The sequence below is a fragment of the Lepisma saccharinum genome, chromosome 26 (assembly GCF_977018435.1).
Source record: "Lepisma saccharinum chromosome 26, izLepSacc3.1, whole genome shotgun sequence".
Classification (NCBI taxonomy): Eukaryota; Metazoa; Arthropoda; class Insecta; order Zygentoma; family Lepismatidae; genus Lepisma; species Lepisma saccharinum.
Window position 1 is genome coordinate 8,993,420 of NC_139254.1, and position 14,051 is coordinate 9,007,470.

The 14,051-nt window shown below is 37.3% G+C and overlaps 2 protein-coding genes across 2 annotated transcripts in view; one reads left to right on the forward strand and one right to left on the reverse strand.

The window, feature by feature from the left end:
• Window positions 1–4,401, reverse strand: part of 140up (RPII140-upstream gene protein) — a 28,713-nt gene extending 24,312 nt beyond the window's left edge. The window contains exon 1 of the mRNA XM_083112842.1: window positions 3,878–4,401. Within this exon, the coding sequence (XP_082968968.1) occupies window positions 3,878–4,044 (167 nt within the window). The 5' untranslated portion in view covers window positions 4,045–4,401. The remainder of the gene's footprint in view (window positions 1–3,877) is intronic.
• Window positions 4,402–4,430: 29 nt separating this feature from the next.
• LOC145979820 (isochorismatase domain-containing protein 2-like) lies at window positions 4,431–12,025 on the forward strand. Its single transcript, XM_083112843.1, has 4 exons — window positions 4,431–4,672; window positions 6,367–6,488; window positions 9,086–9,216; window positions 11,651–12,025. Exons 1-4 carry the CDS (start codon window positions 4,480–4,482, stop codon window positions 11,808–11,810), a joined length of 606 nt encoding a protein of 201 aa, XP_082968969.1. The 5' UTR covers window positions 4,431–4,479; the 3' UTR covers window positions 11,811–12,025.
• The last annotated feature ends 2,026 nt before the right edge of the window (window positions 12,026–14,051 follow it).

A 14,051-nucleotide genomic window follows, 5' to 3' on the forward strand; every position in this document is an offset into this window, starting at 1 on the left:
TTAACAAAGAGAATGATTAGGAAACTGGAGCTGACAATACCAACTGGTCGTGGGTACCTAATAAATCAAACCTTTTGCAATGAAATTTCACAATTTTCAATTGTCATACCTTGTAATTTCAATTCCTGGTAAGTCAAGTATTAAAACCTTATGTTACTATATTTTCTGAGGCTTTATTTATCCAAAATTTGAAAAAGAAAAGACTTCATTATTTTAAGTATGGGATATATTTTAACATTACTTTGCAATGTCAGAAATTAGGTGACATACATTACCTCATATTGACCAAAACGAGTTGAATCTAAAAGTTGAGATTTTTACTGTGTGTTAGGTTCATGAAGGGCTTCCTATGTGCCAAATTTCAGAATATTTAAAGGGGACCCATCTGAGATATTTAACCCCGAAAACTGTCAAAATTCAATGAACAGCCATGTTTGAGCCCATGCTGTAAAAAAGGGGTGCATTTCTAAGCACTGATATTTTATTTACAGACACCCTGCAGGTAGGTCTACACACGAAGAAAAAAATCAAGCCTTAGGCTAAACCCCTTCATTAAAAAAAATCTGGTTTAAAAATGCAATTTTTTTACTATTCTTACCCCATTTTCCACCATAATTTTCGTACTTGCGATGCAATTTCAAGCAAAACATACCTGAATATCATAGGAAGTATACTTCATTAGCTACAAAATGAATTTTGTTTCAGGTCTCTAGCTCTAATGGTTTTTGAGATATTAAGGTTTCTGAAAAGTGCTACATGAGCAAAAAAAGCCATGCGCCATGTTAGAAAAATGGCTGCCCCAGGAGAACTAAAGACAATATTTTTTTTTGAACATTGGTTTTGATATCTAGAAACATGTACAAACCTATGTACTAAAAATGAAAATTTTCTAAAATGGTCATGCAACCAATTTTTTAAAAATTGGTTGATTTGACATGGAATGACCCTTGAGCGAACATTAAAAGTTTAACAGGCTGCTAAGATTTTAGTGATGCGTTAACTATCAGCTCATTAAGAACGTTTTAACGATGGTTGAGCAAACTGGGCATTGGACATATACATTTATGAATGCTTAATTTATGTAAAGCAAAATATTTCCAACTTTGTCACAAATGAGGAAATATATGGCCTAAACACAAATAAAGACAAACTTCACATAAAACACTGCAGCCTTAACTTATGTAAGAAATGTCCCTTAAACCCTTCCATTGATCTCTACAATCAACTACCACATGATGTGAGGAAAGAACCAAAATTGATCGGTAACCTTTCGATCTCCGCCGAACGGTTTTCTTCATTTTTACACAAGGAACTAATTACGGAAATGAGTTTCTGTAGCATTTTCAAAGGTCGTGGAGGTATTTTCTTCCATCGTGGAATCTATTTGACTGAGAATTGATGTATTTTTGAAGAAATATATCTCTCTGACGCACAATTGCCGTTGCTTGTACTTGCTTTCCGTAAGGGAAGCGGATGTTGCATACGTTCCATGATGTAACACCCTGTCAGTGTTTCCAACCACACAGTTTTTTTTTGCAAGAACATGAAAAAACGAAATATACATTCCAGATATTACTACGACCACAAATTTTAACTTAGTTTGCCTAACCTAACCTAACCGTGAATGTTTTTTGGGGCTATGCGCATGTGTGGGGCATTTTTCGGTTAAGAAGTTGGAAACACTACATACCCACTGATGATCCACTACGCGACTCAAGCTGTGCCCGCCATATTGTGTGTTATGGAAGCAAAAAAAGGAAGAACAATAATTACTGTTAATGCGAAAAATTGCAATTATTTTTGTGAAAAAAGCATAATGCCACCTTAAAGAATCTTTCGCTATGCAGAATAGGTAAGTACAAATGTTAAAAATAACAAAATAAACGAGTGAGAGGTGTTTGGTGGAACTTGCATAGGTACCAAATTGATCATATTCAATCACAAGATAAAGTTGATGCTTCTCAAGCATGTTTTTTATTCTATAGCTGAATACACGGAAGCAACTTTTACACAAGACAAAATGTATATAACATAGTATAATCACATATTCTTCTTGTAAATTGAAATGTCAAATGAACTTGGATAATTAGTGTCATCTAGAAGTAGGTTGTAGTGTTCTGTATCTCATGTTATGCTATTCTTGTGCGATTTTGACATAATACCAGAGTAAGGCCCAATTTTTACAATTTCTGGCTATGTAGTTTTGTATTTAGTTCAAGGTGCCATTATGCTTTTTACACGAAAAAAAAACAACACAATTTTTCACATAGAGAGTAATTTCTTTGACTCCTTTTTCGCTTCCATAACACAGAATATGGCGGGCAAATCTCGACCATAGTGGGCATGCAGTGTTTCAAACATCCTTTGGTACTAATCTGATATTCCCCAGACAGATTTCTTCATTTTTACAGACGAAACTACTTATGGTAATAAGTTCCTGTAGCAATGTCTAACATCTGGAAGGTGTTTTCTGTGATGTAACGGATTTCTTCAAATTTAAAAGTTTGGGGCTCATTTGGGGGCAGGTGACTCCGGCCAATTTCTAACATGCCTTTAACAGGGACTCTATAGATAAAGCCAGGGAACCGGAGCGGAGCGGAGGTGCGTTAGCGGTTGAGGGTGGTAGGTCAACTACCCCAGGGGCGGAGCCCAGAATCGGTGGGAAATTTGGACTCAAAAATTTCAAACAAAAATATTTTTTAAGTTTAAATTTCCCACAGATTCCGGGACGAAAAATGTGAATACACCTTAAAGAATGTTCCGCGAAGCAGATAGGTAAGTACAAATGTCAAAAATTGACAAAATGACGAAGTTATAGGTGTCCGGGGAAAATCAGACTTTTACCCATCCCAAAACAGACCTACTATCGTGTTCGTCACTTGTGCAAATTGTACATTATGCACGGGTAGCTGATGGATAGCCCCACAAACCATACAAGGATAGCTCCACAAATCATTATGCACGGTAGCTGACCGATAGTCCCACGAACCATTTCCGATAAGGTTAGGTTAAGTTAGGTAAGCATAGTAAGAAAAGGGAGGGGGGGTTGACAGGAGCTTACGTCATCAAACATACGCAGCATCCGGTTGTCATAGTGCAAGCAAATGAAAGCAATGGCAATTGTGCGTCGGTGAGATATTTCTCTTTAAAAATAAATTATTTCCTGGTCAAATATATTCCACAATGAAAGAAAATACCTTGACGAACGTTGTAAACCTTGGAGAAACTCATTTCCGTAAGTAGTTTCTTGTGTAAAATTGAAGAAATGTGTCCTCGATGTATGAAACTGTTACCAACCTCTTGATCATTCGCCGCCAGGAAATCTTAAAGAATTCTTTAAAAAAGTAAATAGAAGAGCACGACAGAGATTCTACTGCACAGTGTTGCAAACCAGCGGGAGGGATTTTCCTGTGTCGTTGGGCACAAAGGGGGACAAGGGCATTGATTTGCTTGCAATACGCGTAATTAGTTAAATTCATCACAAAAATCGATGCATGTACATGTGTTTTACATTTTTACATTATAATATCAACATTTTTCTCTTCAAATTAGAAAGTAAGACATCTTTCCGTGTTCATAAGATTTCTACATGAGCAGACCACTGTTCGAGCTGCAATTTCTCAAGAAGCAGATATCGACTCAACACGATGCACACATGTATCGACAGAATAAACATCAATCTACCCAATTCATATATTTTGTCTTTGCTTCAAAATCACTTTAAAACTGGTTCTATCACCGGCTGGTTTGGTTCAGAGATATAAATTATTTTTTTTTTTTAACAATGACACACAGATTTTGTGTATTGCACGATGCTTCATTTTTTTCATTATGAACTTAGGATACTACTAAATCACATAGTTCTTGTGACACATACTCCTTACTATACATCATTATTAGCCTGTCCTTTCCCGATTCTTTACCAAGGTCTTCAGCTCTGAGAAGCTTTGCAGTTTTTGAATCTTCTGATACACGATCTGGATCGAATATATCAAACGGTAAAAGACCACAGATAACGCTTCTTCTCAAAATTCGATTCAGCATAATTACTGAATTACAAGACCACTTGCACTATAAAATATAAGTTCACTTGCACTAATCACGTTTGGCTGACAAAGAGTGCTTCCACCACAACCTAAAGTTAGAACAGAAAAAAAAACTGCTGCCTAGGATTACATATCAGTAGCCATTTTCTTCAGCACCACCGTCCATAAATCTTACTACATTTTCTTTTCTAACACCAACGCGGGACACAAGCCCATCTATCTCACAATTGTATTTTTTTAATTTTCAGTTTCCGTTTGAAATATTACTTCCTACTTCTTTTCCGTTTCTATTCCTTTGACGACCTTCCCGGTTTTCGAATTTAGCTGTTCGTTTAGTGTTTAGGTTTACCATCTAAGCGCTACTACAAGGCGCTGTGGCGCTACCGTTTACGGGGGAAAAAAGAAAGAGAGAGAGCGCAAGAGAAAATCCGATATGGCAGGGTCTGTAGCGAAACATTTGGGGAAAATAATACCCAAACAATCCATCTTATTTTTGTGTGACATGCAACAAAGGTTAGGTCCTACAATTCAGTACTTTCCCGAAATCGTACAGATTTCACATAGGGTTCTGCAAGCTGCGAATTTAGTAGGTATACCTGTAATTGCTACAGAACAGCACCCCAAAGGTAGGATATACGAGATATTCTCGTTTTAATCAATAGCCGGCGAAAAATATTTAGAGCCGGTAGTGCTATGTTGCATATGTTCACGAGATACGAAATTATAATTTCTTGAATATACAGAAGCTCCTTGTCCATTCATTACAAGCAATTTTTGAAAGCGCACAACAGAATGAAGTAACTAATGAACTGGCTGGTTCCACTGTGAATTATCTTGTTTCTAATGCGGTGCATTGGCATTGTACTTTTAAAGGCCCTATCCTTTGCTTTCAAGCTAAGTTTTTGAACCCTAATTGCATCCAGTGCTTGAGTTGGGGAGAGAAAGAGAATGCTATATCTCCACTAGGTTTTCATTACCCCACCCCCCGCAGCTAGGATAATTTGCATAGACAACCCTCCCCAATCCCCAAATTCGACCTAATGCCCCCCCCCCCTCCAGCTAGGAGCTTCTACTTCACAATTTTTTAATCTCGCAATGGAATATTAAAGCTTCCCTGGACCTTAAGCAACGTCAGCTGTTTTCGAAAATGCCCCTTCTTTAGAAGAACCACTATGATATTGAAAATTCTGAAATATTACATCTGCTTGGAATTCTTTCTAGAGCATTCAGGTGAATCTTGAGAGTGCTGTGCTTTCGCTCTTGTCTAGATATTCACAATAGTTTCATGGCTTTGTAGGCCCATTTTCCATTACAGACATCTAGGCAACAGCAAAATGAAGCAACGCAAATTGACACACAAGAAAAATGCAAGAAAGAATTCTAAACAGATTAGCTTAAATATCAGGTACTACCTTTCCTATACCGGAGACACCTATCAATGATTTATTTCGCATTTTTTTTACATTACTAACGTACTATTCTGCATTGCGGAACATTTCTTTAGGTGAAATAATGAATTTCTAATGAAAATAATGTCTTTTTTTTACATTAACGAGTACTTACTGTTGTTCCTTATTTCCCACAAACCATCCACGGGTAGCCCCAAAAACCATTGACGTTATCCCAAAAATTCACAATAGCGCCACAAACCATCACAGGGACGAGGTATGCCTACTAGGTTAGGTTAGGCCTGTTAGGTTATGGTCCATTAGCACTCCTTTCGTTCAATTTAGCATATACGAACATCGGTTTTTCTCGATGGAAAGAAAATACACGGAATTCTTTTAATTTTAACCTTCCACGTCCTGCATTCCACTTCTTTCCTCAAGATTCCATGTTGAATTACAAATTCCTTGGCATCTTCCACACCCGGTAACAACTTCATGATGCATCCTCGACACGTCATCTTGTAGAAGCAGCAATAGCGCATATTGTGCTCTCGTGCAGAAAGCAAATGGCGGCAGCAGCAATAGCATGTCGGAAATAGATTTTCGTAGAAAACCACATGCATTCGCATTAAAATGGATCAAAACTACATTCCTGAACATCAACAACGCTACAGAAAATGATTTGCGTTAGTACTTTCTCCTGTAAATTTGAAGAAATCCGTCTCCGGTATAGTAAGATGTTACCAAATATCATAGTGTTTTTTTGAAAGTAGAGGAATTTTCGGAAACAGTTTGGCTTACATCAGTCAGAGGTCTGGTAGAGCCTTAACTACTTTGTGTCATTTTTAGTTTTAGAAGCCAAAGCAGTTTTAAAATACGAAGCTGAATATTATGTCTACATAATAAAGTATATTGTATTAAACTTATTTCAGGTTTGGGTCCAACTGTTCCTGAGCTTGGCCTGGAAACATATAATATCAAACCCATACCAAAGACACTATTCTCCATGCTCACCCCAGAAGTTAAGGATATTATGAAAAAAGAACACCCACAGGTACGTGAAAATTTATTTGTTTTGTATGCTAACTCTCTGTTTTCTGCATGTGTGTGGGCTACTCTTCTTCAAAAATGTCAAGTCATTCCCTACTACTTCGTTTTCTAATTGAATCCATGCTTCACCAATTTTCAACTACAGTCTCCAATTTCCACTGTTGGACTAGAGCATTATGTTAACTGAGGAAGCAGCAAAAGCAGTTTTATGTTGGAAATTTGTGCAGCCTAATAAACTCTTGTGCACACCAATTGTGGAACATGCGACATAAAAATCATGATTTGGGAGGGGGGGGGGGGGTAGCGACACCAAATACAGGCCATGTTACTAAACCCATTTATCACTGCAAATTGAGGAAGATTTTCCTTAGAAAATGATTCTAAAGCATGAATGCCAAAACTATAGCCTGCAAAAATGTTTTATATGGCCTACCTTACTGCTGTATTGTATTTTGAGGTTTTATCTTTAGTGTAAATAAAATTTAACATAGCAATTGGCATAGCCCTTGGCCAATTGCTTAAACAGATTCACTAGTCCTGCACGAGAAAATGTGTGGTGCCCCTGATCTAAAGTGAATCAAGCGGTTATGTCCTGAAATTTCACAAGTTTTTGCATAGTTTCAGAAAATGAAACCTATGCCATCTAGAGTTAGTCTATTGTGCATGGAAGTTTTTAATCTCTTCATTGTTCAAAATTATCTTTCCATGCTTGTTCTTGGCAGTGGCACTGTGGCTACTACTTTTAGATTGATTGATTTAGTTTATTTTACTTCGCATTTTGTGCCTCCTGGCTAATTTGCGAAGATGGGGATGAGTGATGAAATTGATGAATGGACATTCACAAACAACCAAGCTCGAGCGGGATTCGAACCTGGGACCCTTGGCGTTGCAGGGCGATGTGCTAACCACTAGGCCACAGGGTCCGGCACTACTTTTAGATGAGGAATATACAAGAAAATGCTTTTCCACTTCAGTTACCAAAGAAGATATTCATCCTTTAATATTGGCTGGTACACACATTGCTTTATACTTGTTCATTTGCATTATTTCTGAAGAGATCACAAACTTTACTTAGTGTTACAAAGATTTAAAGAATCCTACTTGCTGTATTTTACAGTGTGTTCCAATTAAAAGGTGACCGACATGAAATTAAACACAAGGCGTTATTTATGTTGTGTCTATATTATTGTATATTCCAAGTAGTCTCCTCTTGAATCAGTACACCGCTGGAAAGCTTCAAGAATTACTTCAATTGGAAAACAGTTTCAAGCTGTCCTCTGCTGGAATGAGAAGCTTTGTCGTAAACTTTTGGATGTCCTCAATTAAACCATGACGTTATCATTTAATGGCAAACTTCAATTTTGGAAACAGCTGAAAGTCTGAGGAGAATAAACTACCATTTTTGGCTGTAAATTTGCTCCACTCTGGCATTTTTTTGGTTGTAAATCCTCTGTTAGAATGCAATTGACAGTAGTTTTAGAGATGCCAGTGAGTTCCTCAAGGAGTCCGACAGAAACACAGCAATCGGTTCAGAGAATTTCAGAAACTTTCCACATGTCTTCATTTCCAATTGTTCTTGATATGCCCAGCTGTGGATCGCTTTCAATGTTCTCCCTGCCATCACAAAATCACTTGAAAACATTTTTGAGAGTCATAACTTCACTACCATGCACAGTTCGAATAATTTCAGTTTCATTTTTTTCCAATTTAAAACAAAATTTAATGTTAGTGTATTGTTCAATCATAGCATTTTTACACAAATATGAAACACACTGTTACATTTCATAATTCACAATCTACACATGCTAGCATCTTGAAGCTTTGTAGTAAGTAAGCTATGTCTTTTTGTAACTCGTTGATATTTACTATGTGCGAATTACTCACAAGATTAACAATATAAATTCAGTATAGTTCGTTCTTCAATTACAACGTTTCGAGAGATAACTTCTCTCTTCTTCAGGTTATAAGAATTCGCAAGGGGAGCTCGTTGCAGACAACTTGACTGGGAAATAGTGAATGGTTTTTAGAATTTTAAAGGTTTTTAGTTTTTTTAAAAATGTATACAGGAGGACCAATAAGTTTTTATAATAGGTTTTAACTTAGGTAACGATGGCTTTGAAGAACGTAAATTGTCAGTGTGTAATCGATCTTCCTATATTGTTTCCCCACTCACATTTCACCTAATCCTCGATCCTGTTGACTATGGAAGAAATATTTTGACAAAGCTAAGACCCTATGAATTGCTTATAACCTGAAGAAGAGAGAAGTTATCTCTCGAAACGTCGTAATTGAAGAACGAACTATACTCGCAAAAAACGTAAGTAAAGCTGAATTTATATTGTTTTTTGTAACTCACATATTGATACAGAGATGGCATTGTGGGAGCTTGCACAGACATCAGTCACCTTCTCACTGGGACACACTGTGGGTGGATATCACTGCCATAATTCTTTGCAGCACATTCACAAACTCAGTTGAACAAAAATTTAGGCAAAATTTAAAATATTAATATAGCTTCATGTCCACTAATTAATTGATGAAATTGTTTTGTAATATTACTGCACGTTTAGAGTTTCAGAAGATTTTATAATTTATTTCCAGGTGGATTCTGTTTTGCTGTGTGGTATTGAAGCTCATGTATGTATCTATGGAACAGTTTTAGATCTCCTAGAAAATGGCTATAATGTACATGTAATAGCAGATGGGGTCTCTTCCAGGAACTTAGTAGACAGGTATTTCCTTTATCTCTTAATGATTTTAAATGTAGAAGTTTAAGTAGTAAAAATAAAAGCCGAGTTGGTCAGGTGTTAATCACACCACTTTAAGTCTTATTCCGAGCAATTGGATCAGTGGTAAACAATGTGTTATTTCAGCACACTTTCCTGACAAATACCTAAAATTATACCTTCATTGTGCTTTTAAACTAGTATTTTAATTTGTAACTTACATGGCCTACATTTGTTCATGACAGTGTCATACATTGAAACTGTTTTTGAGGAAGTTATTTTCCATTATTTTTCGAACAACAAATACCAATGCAACTGCTCCAATTTGACAGTAGGTGCACAGTCTATCTTAACCAAAGCATCTATGTTCTTCTTAAAGGTTCGCCTAACCACTTTTTATAGATGCAAAATAATCTAACACAGTTATTTTTAGTGTTTTTTATTTTATTTTATCTGCGACATTTCGTTCTGGTTTCCCAGAACTTTTCCACGCTACACTAATGGCTGCGTGCACCAACGCCAATTATTTCGAAGTTCAGATGAACGAGATCAATTTTAATCCACTCTAAATGAACTTGGTTTAAAGATTTGCATTGCACCAACGAAAAATGACGTTCACGAGATTCCGTTCAAATGATCCAAGATTAATTTGTAAGGCTATACCTGATTGGTTGGTTAAAACAAATGATAATCAAGAACTCCACCGAGTAGTGTGATGTGTTAAAGTATCAACGTGTAGGAGAAGAAAGTAATTCGGGCCGCAAACTTATCTGAATTTGAGAAATGTACTGATCAACCTTGTCAACGAGTACAAGGATGTGGTAGGGTGTAAAGAAATAATAATCTTAAAAAAGAACCTTCTTCTACGGGACTTCAATGCCTTACGAAATGCATTCGCGAGAGAACGGTGTACGCTGAACCTTGCCCACTCAATAAAGATAATTTTTTATTACTGTATTGTGGTAAGTATTTGAATTTTTCATTTCTTAATTCTTATAAATTTATATGGTCGTGTCGTGTAAATAGCCAGTAACATTTATTTTCGTAAATTTATACAATCATATTTCCAACACCATGTAGCAATATCGTAACATTGCTCTGTTCTAATTTACCTTGCCCTTGCACATGTTTTGGGTTCTGGGATAGAAAGTACAGTATTTAGAAACATTTCAACTTTGCCCCACAGAACCACAAATTATTATTATTATTTTGGCAGTTTTTAGTTTACTTTACACATTTCTCGAATTATCACCATTCTACATCCAACATCGCTAGCGTTTGCAAGCCCTCGATATCACTTTCCGCTCTTTTTATATTAAAAAACAACTGCCTGCAGTCGAAGCATCAGTATCGTGAACCAGGATCAGACACCAAAACGCTGGCGAATGGCCGATCAGAAGATAAACTCGTTTTGATGTTCCTAGATCGCAATCAAGTGTTGAACCGTCTTCGTGCAATGGAATTTTCCAGTGATCCTTTCCCGATTCGAGTTTAAAAGTTGATCTTTGTTCGTGCACACGGCCATAAGATATGCATACAATAACACAACCTCACATGGCTAGTCACTCGACACTTTTGTGTAGCTTGAAAAAGTTTTGGGAAACCAGTACAAAACATCGCAGATAAAATAAAATAAAAACCACTAAAAATAACTATGTTAAATTATTTTGCATCTTAACCAAAACCACACCACTTTGCTCGGCGATGAAAAACTTTCAATAGAAGGTGAAAAATCATGGGAAATATCCATTTATATGTGGTTTCATATAGCTGTTGGAATTATTCCATGTCCAACTTGCACCATACTTGCTTTCTGGGATAACATTTTGGAAAACTTGAATTTGATAACATTTCATTTTTTAAGAACAAAATGTGTTGAAATTCACGAAAAAGGCCACAATTCACATTTTATGCCAAATATGCATTATTCCATGATTTCAACTGCATGAAAAATGTGTTTAGAACATTTCACTGTACATATTATTATTATTTTTTTTTTGTAATTAACATTTTTTGATGTTATCGCATTTTCGAAAAAAATCCAGGCTTATGTTAATGATACATAGAAACTTTAATTCTTGAGTTGGTGTTTTAAGTGAAATCTGAACCACTATGTGCCTCTACCGGGTATCGAACCAGGACCCCTTACAATGCAACGACGCTACCACTGCAGCATCGGTGAAGTCCTGTACTTTGATTCTAAGCAAGTAAAAGGTGTAGAGGAAAATAGTCTGCCCATATGAAGTTTAATTATGCAGTTTTGAATCATAAAATTGGTGCAAAAGCAGTATTTTTTTTTCAATTTACATAAATATATATTTTTTTTAATGTCAGGTGCAGATATGTTCCAAGAACTCAATGTTGTGATTGTCTTCCAAATATTGACAAATTATTTGATGACCATTTGGAGAGTTGACTAATTTTCATTTTTTATCCACAGAAAATTTGCCTTTCAAAGAATGAAATCAGCCGGCGCCTTCTTGACGACCAGTGAGTGTGCTATGTTTGCCATGATTGCTGACGCGAAGCACCCAAAATTCAAAGACTTGCAGAAACTTATCATGAATGTTGGTCCTGACTCACGTTTGCTTGAAATGTAGAAGAAAATGTTTTATCTTTGTTGCACATGCAATTGCTTTATTACAAACAGTGCTTAGAGGGACATACTTGTGATTTATCCAGTGGATTTTAACATAATAGTTAAAAAGAGCTATTTTGTAGTTTTGTACAAAAATGTCATGTAATGAAATTGCATGCTGGGATCTGTGTATATAACTGTTATAATGGAAGCTAATATTAATAAAAAATGTGGAAATTTTAATATTTTTTCTTACTTATACGAGGGGAAATCATTAAATAACAAATTTTATTCTAAAGTATGCCTCCATGCCCCTACAACCCACCTTGGGTCTTGGCCTCCAGAGGGTTCCGTGACTTGAATTTTTTTCTTAGAAGAGGTCGTTGGTCTCTTGCCTAATCCCCAACTTGGAGGACCAGGATTTGTGTAGGGTTTACACCCCTTGGTAGGTTGGTTTTGCCACAGAGCCCTTCCTGCTCTTTGGTTTTCTGTCAGGGTGTCCTTCCCTTAGCCTCAAAGGCCTCCTCACCACAAGACAGCGGTAGTCGTTGTCGCGGAGTTGCCTCTTCCGCCATCTTTGCTGTACTAAAGGTCTCCTTCTCCACTGCATCAGCTGTTGAGGTCTTCGCCGTAACCCTGGCAAGGGGCCCTTACAAGGTACTACCATCCGGAGAGCCAGATGAACCAAGGTGTTTTTAAGAGGTATTACTCCTCTAGGTTCATCTCCCCGTTGAGATGACCATCCATGTTCTTCCACCATTGGAGCCGTTGACCAGTAGGTTGCTTCTTAGTCTGGCACCTCGTCGCTAGCCTGCCCAACATGGGAGACTCTGTCGCTGGTATAGCCTAGCAACTCATCAAAGCACGCAAGCCCCACCACCAACTACAAGGTCATGCAACCACTAGATGGGAATGCACAACTGATATGACACAAAATGACTTCTTAGCAAAACCTCCTATATGAGGGTCGATTATATTTTATTTGTCTCTTTCCAAACACTTTTGGCTAATTGCGACAATGGGGACGAGTGACAATATGATGAAATTGATGCAGGAACACTCACATTGCCCTGACAGTGTAGTATACTGTGCGAACCACTCACTCTACCATGCAGGGGGTCGAGCAGTACCTGGTACAACATAGATGCTTCACTGTAAACTTGTACTGCAGAAGCATTTTTGTTTGTGGTCAGAGGGTGTGAGGCTTTCACAAATACTGCAGAAGAGCAATGAAGCATTTTTGTTTGTGGTCAGAGGGTGTGAGGATGTCACAAAATCTACAGAGGGAGAAGTGATATCTATCTTTACTCTTCTAGAAAGAAATAAGTAAGGAAAGAAAAAGAATCTGAGAGAGAGAGTGAGAGTCTTTCTTTCTCTCTCTCTCTCTCTCATTCTCTTTCTTTCCTTCTTTCCCCTCTTTTTCTCTCTTCCACTTTCCTTTCCTTCTTTCTTTCTCTCTCTCTTCTCACAGAGAAAGAAAGAAGGAAAAGGGGGGGAGGGAGAGAGAGAGAGAGAGAGAGGGAGAGAGACTTCCTTCTTTAGAGAGAGGGAGAGAGAAAAATTCCTTCTCTATTTATCTTTCCTTTCTCTCCTTTATTTCCTTCTTTTTTTTTAAAAAGAAAGAAAAGGAGAGAGAAAGAAAGAGAATAAGAAGAAGGTTTCTTTCGTCTTACCTTCTTTCTTCTTTTTGAAAGAGAGAGAGAGAGGAAGAGACCAGAGAGAGAGAGAGAGAGGAATAGAGACAGAGAGAGAGAGAGGAGAGGATATTTCTCTCTCTCTCTCTCTCTGAAAGAAGGATAGAAAGAAAGGAAGAGAAAGAGAGAAGTAGAGAGAGAAGAAAGAAAAGATTCTTCTCTCTCTAGACAGGTAGAGAAAGAAAAGGGGAGAGAGAGAGACAGATAAAGAGGGGGCAAATAGAGTGGATGATAAGGAGAGCTTTCCTTCTTGGAGAGAAAGACAGAAGAAAGAAGATTTGTTTGATTTATTTTACTTTGTTGATTGATTTGGTGTTTTAAGTCCACTTTATGCACAGTAAGGCTAATCGGGACTGGACCTACAGTTTAAAGTGGGATCCGAAGCACTTGTGCCTCCACCGGGTATCGAACCCGGGACCCCTTGATTACAAGGCGACGACGTTACCACTGTGCCATCCTGGAGGCCTATTTTACTTTGTGTTTGTGCCAATTTTAGGTTAATTGCGAAGATGAGGATGAACGGTGATTAGATGAAATAGATGAAGGGACAATCACAAACATACATGAAC